Here is a 10,972-nt window from a genome sequence, read left to right on the forward strand (position 1 = left end):
AGCCTACCAGGCTCCTCCATCCATGGGATTTTCCAAGCAAGAGTACTGGAGTGGGTTGCCATTGCCTTCTCCACATGATGTTCAGTCCTAAGTAAATTTGGATGAAGGAAGCAGAGATATAGTGGCCTTGGGAAAAAAAGGATAGAGAAAAAAATTAATAGCTTTTTTTTAAAGAAGAATGACTGATGTGGTACTAAAGACAGAGAAAACCATATGCAACATTTATTCAATTATTTAACAAACCTCAGAATGCTCCTCAAGAACAACTAAAACTAAGGTTGATAAAGGTGTTAAAGAATAAAAATTATCTAGCTAATCATTCCAAGTTAGCTAAATGGTTCATTCTCGTGTAATGTCTCGTGTAATCTCAACCTCCCTGAGATTTGGTGGGATTGAGCAGTCAGATAATTAGTGAGAAAGCAAGAAATTGTCTTTTTCCTTTGAAATCAGACTGCTTATCAAAACAGTCATCAAATATATGTTAACAAATACTGTTGCCTGTGTCATTCTGAAAAAGAATGATGCTAAAAAAATGAATTGTTATTGTTTTAGTCTTTTAAGTCATGTCTAACTCTTCTGCGACCCCATGGACTATAGCTCTCCAGGCTCCTCTATCCATGGGATTTCCCAGGCAAGAATACTTCATTCTCCAGAGGTTCTTCCTAGCCCAGGGACTGAACCCACATCTCCTGCATTGGCAGGTGGATTCTTTACCATGGAACCACCAGGGAATACATTTAAACAAATATTTTTCTTGATTTGTGAAATGAATTTACCAAAATTCTGTACGTCAAGCAAATCAACTTACCTTCGAAGGTGGAGAAAAGCTGTGTAACACTGTTTTCGGAACTCTTGGTACTGTTCGCTCTGTGTGCCTCCCATTCCTTCCACCATTTCTTTATTCAGCTTCATGGGAGGAGGAAGAGGCTTTGGATCTCGACCCAAAATATATCCAAAGTCTATGTGGAAGAGTTTGCCTGGATGTTGATAAGAAACTCATTTGTTTCCAGAATCTTTTATGTATTTCACAATTGGTAAAGCAGTGTCTCTTCATAAAGAATATTAGTTCAAGATGAAGTCCATTAAATTGTTTGATACTGTAACCCCAGACTTAGGAATAGCCTTCAGAGCATATTTTAGCTCCTTGAAGCCCACATTCCTTCAGATAAAACTATACTTAAAATCCCAGGGTAATATTTTAAAATTCAAAATCTCACTTTTAGATCTCCAGAATCAAAAATGGCTAAAGCTTAGACGACTGTCAAAAGTATTAGTAGAAATTAGTATACTGTAGCAAATTTCTTATGCCAAAGGAGGATCATTTCTTTAAGTATTCTTGAGATAAATGCTTCTCTTTAACTTATCACTATTCTCCCAACCTTCAAAAACATCTCCCAAATTTCAAATTATATTGTTAGCTTTATTTAAACCATTTACAATTAACTGGGTCATTTACTAGCTGCAGACTAGGAAACCAAGCATAGTATTCACCTCTGCCAAGGGCTGAACACACTATAGTGCCCACGAAGAGAAACCCTTGAGCCGTCATCTAAACTCATAGGTCAGATATTTAAGAATGCCACTGATGATTCACTTTGGATAATGATTCACCACTGAATTCATAAACCATCTTTAATTTACAAGTAGGTCTAATTAGGCACATTAAAAAACTAAAAGTAAGTCCTCGGATTCTACAATCTAAGTACCACTAAGGCAGGGAGTTAGGCCTGTTTTCCCAACCTCAGAATAGTTTCTAGCATATAGTAAGCACTCAATGTTGAATGAAGACACTGATTCGTTTAAAAAGCCAACCAAAAATTTCCCTAGTGCAACGTGCCCACTTTTATTTATCCTATATTACATTCTGACCTGTTTTATGTGAAAACCTTTCTTCCATCATGCATTTGGAAAGGTTAGATTTCTTTCCCTCAATGGCACAAGCCAAAAACTCTCCTTGAGATGCGTGTATTGAATTTTCACACACTTCAGCCATCTCGAAAAGTATTTTAGATAGTGATTCTATCCAGTTAAAATGTTAAGCTTACCCTTCTGTCTATGCCCTTCTCTGAGCATTGTCACTGTTATCTGTGAACTTTATACACTGTCATTAGATCACTGTTGGAAACAAAGATGGGCACAGAACTGACTCCAGTTGTGGTAACAAACTCTCAGGAAACAGTGATCCCCTGGCAGGCCTCTGAGTCAGGAATATAAAGACCCTTTAGTAAAACACTTCATATTGCCCTTGATCACGTACATGACCCTGATAAAGTTGCTTACATAATCTTTCTAAGCCTTACCTTCTAGCCTACAAAACAGGTTAATACTGATAATTATCTCCTGGCAGAATGAAAAGAGATAATATAGCTAATACTTAACACAGTACTTGGTACACAGTCATCACTCTAAACTTTAAATACTGAATTCTGTTCAAAAATAAATATCAATGTGTTAATTAAATATTAAAGAGATAAGCAATCTTATTTTCTGCAATACTTTCAGGCATCTTTCTTACAAAGAAAAGCTAAATAATAAATTAAACTAAAATATAACATTATTCTAGCTTATCAGTTTAATAGTAAATACTACTACTAATAAACAAATAATAGTTTAATAATACCTTAAACTAAACAATACATTAAACTCTGAAAGTGAGAAAGAACTTCAAAACTGCCAACAAAAGGTAATAAAAAAGTTTTTAGGCATATTAAATTTAAGTGAAGTTCAAGATAGATACTAGCACTATTTTCCCACAACAGTAAAGAAAACTATATTGCATATTATTTGGAATTGACAGAACCTATACTAAATATGGGACATGGAATTCATATACAAAGAGAAACAATAGCTCAAAAATGAATGCTCATAGTGACAACTAACCAGAGATTTAAACATTATCGTACCATGGCTATAGAAAAAGGAGTAACTGAGCAGGAAGAAGAAATTATCTTCTATTTTCCTAGGTTCTTTGGCTGGTCTAAGACTTGTATTTATATGAGACATATTAAGAGGAGAAAACCAAAGGGGCTTCCCAAGTGGCGCAGTGTAAAGAATTTGCCTGCCAATGCAGGAGACACAAGAGATGTGGGTTCAATCCCTGGGTTAGGAAGTATTTTGTCCTGGGGTACAAAATACTTCTGCAGTATCCTTGCTTGGAAAATATCGTGGAGAGAGGAGCCTGGTGGGCTATAGTTCACGGAGTCACAAAGAGTCAGACATCACTGAGCACATGTGCACACAAACACACATACACATGTACATACATGAAAGAGATCCAGAAAAACCAAGTAACTCCCCAAAATGGATGAAACCTTCACCATAAATACCATCTTCAGCTAAAGACCAAGGAGGGTATTGGGGAAGGGTTGACACAGATGTGAGGAAGGCATGGAAATGGAAAAGCAAATGTTAGGAAAACAAATGTTTGGTAGGCCTTGCAGAGACACGGAGAAGGCAATGGCACCCCACTCCGGTATTCTTGCCTGGAAAATCCCATGGATGGAGGAGCCTGGTGGGCTGCAGTCTATGGGGTCGCTAAGAGTCAGACACAACTGAGCGACTTCACTTTCACTTTTCACTTTCATGCATTGGAGAAGGAAATGGCATCCCACTCCAGTGTTCTTGCTTGGAGAATCCCAGGGACGGGGAAGCCTGGTGGGCTGCCATCTATGGGGTCACACAGAGTTGGACACGACTGAAGTGACTTAGCAGCAGCAGCAGAGACAACAGGACACAGAGTGGACTCTAAATCTCCGAGAGTTTCACCTATCACACCTAACTGTATTCTTTGCAGATATTTCTGCTGAATGGTCTATTCTTGGCATAGGTACTATATCTAAACTTTTCAGGGAGTTAGGGGTAAGGTCAAATGTGCTTCCAGGGGCTTGCATAGACTGTTTTAAGCTTGAAATGCCAGAAACATTTTGGGGTGGCAAATCTGGTTTCCCTGTGCTATCATTAATGTAACTATTGCACTGGAAATCAGTTTTTCCATTTATCAAAATTATCTCATTACTTTTATTTTTTTTAAAGATATACCAGGCTTAAAATATTCTGTTAAAATCAGAGGGCTGGTTAAAGTCTTATAGGGGTGGCACAACTCTCCACTCTAAAATACCTTTTTGGCATAAAGATTATTTTTGAGCTGAAACCAATCAAATCTCAAAAGGAAGAAACTTTGACCTTCCCCAAAGCTGCCTAAAAAAATGTTAGTTAGAGGATCTGTTCCAGGAAGGGACCTATTCACCATAGATTAATCACAGTATGAATTATGTGCCTAGACAGGGAGGTACCTGGTGAAGTTTGCTTGTTAAAAATTCTTCTTTATGTCCCATTCACTGTCTCTGTGTGGCAGCAGCAAATATTTATTTACCAAACATTTGCTTTTCTACCTGCATGTCAATTGTTTTCCTCCCCTTTGAGATCTCAAACCACTATCTCCAACATCCTCTTTTGTCTTTAGCTGAGGATGGAATTTAGGGTGAAGACTTCAGTCATTTTGATGAGTTATTCACATTTTTTCTGGATCTCTCCCATATATACATTAGTAAACTTTAGTTTTTCTTCTGTAACTCTGTCAATAATCCCATGATATTTTAGTTCTTAAACCAACCAGAAGAAACTAGGAGGGCAGAGAAAAATTTCTTCCTTCCCAAGAGTCTCATAAGAATTTTTTAAATGAGTGTTCCTACTATAGTAAATGAAAAATGGTGAAGGTGAGATGAGAAGGAATTCTAACTAGAAATAGCAAGCTAGCAAGAAGCCTGTAGACAACCAAAAGTGGTTTTGTCTCCCTACCCCAAAAACCAAAGGCAGTTACAGGTTAGCAAAATGTTTTCTTTTTTTTTATTTTTTTATTTTTCTAATTTTATTTTATTTTTAAATTTTACATAATTGTATTAGTTTTGCCAAATATCAAAATGAATCCGCCACAGGTATACACGTGTTCCCCATCCTGAACCCTCCTCCCTCCTCCCTCCCCATACCATCCCTCTGGGTCGTCCCAGTGCACTAGCCCCAAGCATCCAGTATCGTGCATCGAACCAGGTTAGCAAAATGTTTTCTATTAGTCACACTGGTCTGTCTAAATCAGCATGCATTTGGTAAGCTCCTACCTTACCTATTTCTATCAAAACACTTTAGGCTGAGGTGTATACTGAAGTTATTTGTTCACTCATCCTTCTCAACAACACTAAACTTTTAATGAACCATTAAGAGTCTTACAATCAAGAACCTTGTTTCATTCATTTTTACTATAATCCTGAAACCCAGGTAATATCTAGCACACAGGGGCATACAATGTGGCTATTTTGCATTTATTTAACCAGTGACATCTTAATTTCATATTTAGAGCTTAGACAACTTTTAAAAAAAGGTACTGATAAAAACATTTCTTCTTCAAGAAACCCAAGAGTCCTTATAAAAGTTGTCATGTCTTGTGTCTTCTTTTCTGTGAGGATCTATATTGGACTTAAGGAAGGCAGAGTCTAAATCACCTGGCTGATACCTTACGACTTAATACCATCCTGTGATTTCAGTGTTTTTGACTGAGTTGGTATCAAACAGCAAGACTGCTTTAATTGTTGCAGGCTAATACAACAGAGGCAGAGTACCTTGAAAACTATATTACAGCATCCTGAGTAAATGGAGGTTATGAAGCAGTTCTGACAAAATATGATTCTCTGGAGGAGGGAATGGCAAACTACCCCAGTATACTTGCCATGAGAAACTCATGAACTGTATAAAAGGCCAAAAAAAAAAATGACACCAAAAGATGAGTCTCCCAGGTCGGAAGGTGAGCAGAGGAGAATTACCAATAGTCCTGGAAGGAATGAAGTGGCTGGACCAAAGCGGATATGACACTCAGCTGTGGATGTGTCTGGTGATGAAAGTAAAACCTAATGCTGCCAAGAAGAGTATTGTATAGGAATCAGAAATAGTCCATGAATCAAGGGAAACTGGACATGGTCAAGCAGGAGATGGGAAGAATAAACACTAACATTGTAGGAATCAGCAAACTAAAATGGACGGGAATGGGAGAGTTTAATTCAGATGATCATATCTACTACTGTGGGCAAGAATCCCATAGAAGAAACAGAGTAGCCCTCTTAGTCAACGAAAAAGTCTGAAATGCAGCACTTGGGTACAGCCTCAAAAATGACAGAATGATCTCTGTTTGTTTCCGAGGCAAGCTATTCGACATCACAGTAATCCATGTCTATGCCTCTACCACTGATGCCGAAGCAGCTGAAGCTGATCAGTTCTATGAAGACTCTGAAGACCTGCTAGAACTAACACCTAAAAAAGATGTTCTATTCATCATTGAGGATTTGAACGCAAAAGCAGGAAGTCAAGAGATACCTGGAGTAACAGGCAAGTTTGACCTTGGAGCACAAAATGAAGCAGAGCAAAGGATAACTGAATTCTGGCAAGACAATGCACTAGTCATAGCAAATACCCTTTTTCAACAACACAAGAGATGACTTTACACATGGACATCACCACATGGTCAATACTGAAATCAAATTGATTACGTTCTTTGTAGCTGAAAATGATGAAGCTGTATACAGTCAGCAAAAACAAGACCTGGAGATGACTGTGGCTCAGATCATCAGCTTCTCATAGCAAAATTCAGGCTCAAGCTAAAGAAAACTGGGAAAAACACTAGGCCAGCCAGGTATGACTCAAATCAAATCCCATATGAATTTGCAGTAGAGGTAACAGATAGATATAAGGGACTAGTGTGCCTGAAAAACTATGGACAGAGGTCCGTAATACTATACAGGAGGTGGCAAACAAAACCATTCCAAAGAAGAAGAAAAGCAAGAAGGTACAGTCGTTATCTGAGGAGGCTTTACAAACAGCAGAAGAATGAAGAGAAGGGAAAAGCAAGGGAGAGAGGGAAAGGTATATCCAGTCAAATGCAGCTATTTCAATCTAGCTATGCAGAGACAAGAAGGCCTTCTTTAATGAACAGTGCTTAATAACAGAAGAAAAAAACTGAAAGGTCAAAGACTAGAGATCTCTTCAGGAAAACTGGGAACATCGAGGGAGCATTCCACTCAAAGATGGGAACAATAAATGATAAAAATGGCAGAGACCTAACAGACGCTGAAGAGATCAAGAAGAGACGGAAAGAATACACAAAAGAACTGTATAAAAAATATCTTAAAGAACTGGATTACTACAATGGTGTGGTTAGTCACCCAGAGCCAGACATTCTGGAATGTGAAGTTAAGTGGGCCTTAAGAAGTACTGCTGTTTATAAAGCTAGTGAATGCAATGAAATTCCAGCAGAACTATCTAAATCCTTAAAGGATGATGCCATCAAGGTTCTGCATTCATTATGTCAGCAAATCTGGAAAAGACAACAGGAAAAGGTCAATTCTCATCCCAGTTCCCAAGAAGAATGCGCTTGCCATGGGACAACTGCACTCATCTCCCATGCTAGTAAGGTCATGCTTAAAATCTTGCATGCTAGGCTTTAGCATTAGGCAAACCAAGAACTTCCAGATGTCCAAGCTAGGTTTAGAAAAGGAAGAGGAACTAGAGATCAAATTGCCAACATTTGCTGGATTATAGAGAAGGCAAGGGAATTTCAGAAAAACATCTATCTCTGTTTAATCAACTAAGCTAAAGCCTTTTACTGTGTGGATCATGACAAACTGTGGGAAGCTCTAAGAGAGATGGGAATACCAGACCATCTTACTGTCTCCTGAGAAACTTGTATGCGGGTCAAGAAGGAACAGTTAGAACCCTGTATGGAACACCTGATTGTTTCAAGATCAAGAAAGGAGTAGGACAGGGCTGTCTGCTGTCACTCTGTTTATTTAAACTATATGCTGAGCACATCATGAGAAATGCCGGGCTGGATGAGTTACAAGCTGGGATCAAGATAGTCGGGAGAAACATCAACAACCTCAGATACTCAGATATGCAGATGATGTCACTCTAATGGCAGAAAGCAAAGAACTAAAGAGCCTCTTGATGAGGGTGAGAAGCAGAGCAAAACAGCCTCTTAAGATTAAATATTAAAAAAACTAAGATCATGGCATCCAGTCCCATTACTTCATAGCAAATAGAAGGGGAAAAGGTGGAAGTAGTGACAGACTTCCTTTTCTTGGGCTCCAAAATCACTGCAGATGGTGACTGCAGCCATGAAATTAGAAGACGATTGCTTCTTGGCAGGAAAGCGATGACAAACCTAGACAATATGTTGAAAAGCAAAGACATTACTCTGCTGACAAAGGTCCATATACTCAAGGCTACAGTCTTGCCACTGGTCATGTACAATTGTAAGAGCTGGACCATAAACAAGGCAGAACGCCAAACAATTGATGCGTTCATTCTGCGGTGTTGGAGAAGACTCCTGAAAGTCCCTTGAACAGCAAGGAGATCAAACTAGTCAATCTTAAGGGATATCAACCCTGAATATTTACTAGAAAAGACTGATGCTGAAGCCCCAGTATTTTGGCCATCTGATGAGAATGGTTACTCACTGGAAAGTCCCTGACACTGGGAAAGACTGTGGGCAGAAGAAGAGGGCATCAGAGGATGAGATGGCTGGATGGCATCACCACTGCAATTTGAACATGAACTTGGGCAAACTCCAGGAGACGGTAAGGGACAGGGAGGCCTGGCATGCTGCAGTCCATAGGGTTGCAAAGAGTTAGACATGACTGGGCGACTGAATAACAACAACATGAAGTAGTTCAAGTAAAGTACTACAAGAATATGTGCATGGGATAGGACATTAACAGCATTCTAAACTGGAACTCATACTATATTATGGGTATCTTCACACTAGCAAGTGATAATTTAGTTTCAATATTCCTGTCACATTAATACTGTTGGATTACATTTTGCTAGTTTGTAACATTCAGAGAAGGCAATGGCACCCCACTCCAGTACTTTTGCCTGGAAAATCCCATGGATGGAGGAGCCTGCTAGCCTGTAGTCCATGGGGTCGCTAACAGTCAGACACGACTGAGCGACTTCACTTTCACTTTTCACTTTCATGCATTGGAGAAGGCAATGGCAACCCACTCCAGCGTTCTTGCCTGGAGAATCCCAGGGACGGGGGAGCCTGGTGGGCTGCCATCTATGGGGTCGCACAGAGTCGGACACGACTGAAGCGACTTAGCAGCAGCAGCAGTTTGTAACATTATTTAACCTATAAATGTTTTTATTTTATAGTTATGTATTAATAGGAGTAGATGCATAATAAGTTAATATCAGACTTTATGTTGTACGTATTTAAGATTATAAACTGTAACATGTCAACACAGGGGGTTTCATTTTTTAAAAATAGTTTTATGTATTACTTATGATTGAAAAACACCTTTTCAGAATTTCAAAATGGGCTTCAGGGGGTTTCTAAACACAGTGAACTTAATACTTTCAGAAGTTCATAGACCAACAATTTCCCAAGGGAAGTCCATGATTCCAAAAAGATGAGAAATTGGTTTGGAAATAAATAATTTGAAAAGTTGATACTCACTGGGAATACAACATCTCCTAATCTCTTAATGTTCAAGGGAGTACAGTATCATTGGTTTTTCCATGATTTGGTGAAAAGTTTATGATCAAAATTTCTGTTAAAGGTTTCACTGCTTTCAACTAAACATGTATCCTCTGTTCAACTAAGCTAAGATCTTCATTTTCTGCTTTATTCTTATCCTGGAATTACCACTTATTATATAGTTTGTTAGACAAATCCCATTCTACCCTTCACAAGGTAAACAAATGAGAAGCTTATAATATCATAGGTACAGATAATCCTTTCTTAGTTTTATTTAATCATTTAAATAATGTCTTGTTATCGATATAATTCTGACTGAAACTCACCACTTGAGTAGAGAGTCTATCTTAAGAACCTCTGATTCAAAACTGCTTCCCTTAATAAATCATGTATCAAATGGTATCAACCATCACATGGAGTTTATTTAATGGGCTCAATGCTTTTAATAGGAAACTTAGTCCCACTTTTCTTCATTTCGTAACAGGCGTTACTGGAATTCCAATGTCAGCTTGCATCACTGCCTGCAAATGAAGAGTATATTTCTATCCTTCTTGTAAGAAAATTCTCAAAGAAGAAGATTAATAATTATAAGGCATAAAAGATGCAATATCTAACTATGAAGCTGTTACTATATATTGCAAGTTCAAAGAGGAATGTATTTTGAAAAGAGGCTATCAATATTTTAAGAAAATTCATCTTCATACAAAAAAGAATGGCTTTTTAAAGTTAATATCTGTAAATTAAAATTTCAGGAGATTTTAAAATGTACTTCATGAAATTTAAGAAAATATTTAAAAAATTCAGGGAGTGTGTCTTATTCAAATCTATGATGTTAAATAGTCAAGGGACAAAGTATATATAAAACAAACTTAATGTTCACTGTAACTACTTTATTTTGTCCCTGACTGGAAGTATAAAGAGAAACAGATCAGATCAGTCGCTCAGTCGTGTCCGACTCTTTGCAACCCCGTGAATCGCAACACGCCAGGCCTCCCTGTCCATCACCAACTCCCGGAGTTCACTGAGACTTACATCCATCGAGTCAGTGATGCCATCCAGCCATCTCATCCTCTGTCGTCCCCTTCTACTCCTGCCCCCAATCCTTCCCAGCATCAGAGTCTTTTCCAATGAGTCAACTCTTCACATGAGGTGGCCAAAGTACTGGAGTTTCAGCTTTAGCATCATTCCTTCCAAAGAAATCCCAGGGCTGATCTCCTTCAGAATGGACTGGTTGGATCTCCTTGCAGTCCAAGGGACTCTCAAGAGTCTTCTCCAACACCACACTTCAAAAGCATCAATTCTTCGGTGCTCAGCCTTCTTCACGGTCCAACTTTCACATCCATATATGACCACAGGAAAAACCATAGCCTTGACTAGACGGACCTTTGTTGGCAAAGTAATGTCTCTGCTTTTGAATATGCTACCTAGGTTGGTCATAACTTTCCTTCCAAG

The 10,972-nt window shown here is 38.5% G+C and overlaps 1 protein-coding gene across 2 annotated transcripts in view; it reads right to left on the reverse strand.

The window, feature by feature from the left end:
- The window catches only part of PIK3C3 (phosphatidylinositol 3-kinase, catalytic subunit type 3), a 164,807-nt gene that overhangs the window by 15,930 nt on the left and 137,905 nt on the right, over nucleotides 1-10,972 (reverse strand). For both annotated transcript variants that reach the window (XM_010846456.1, XM_010846457.1), the window contains exon 22: nucleotides 809-977. In XM_010846456.1, coding sequence (XP_010844758.1) covers nucleotides 809-977 — 169 coding nt within the window. The remainder of the gene's footprint in view (nucleotides 1-808; nucleotides 978-10,972) is intronic.

The sequence above is a fragment of the Bison bison genome, unplaced genomic scaffold, assembly GCF_000754665.1.
Source record: "Bison bison bison isolate TAMUID 2011002044 unplaced genomic scaffold, Bison_UMD1.0 scf7180017864237, whole genome shotgun sequence".
In the NCBI taxonomy this organism is placed as follows: Eukaryota; Metazoa; Chordata; class Mammalia; order Artiodactyla; family Bovidae; genus Bison; species Bison bison.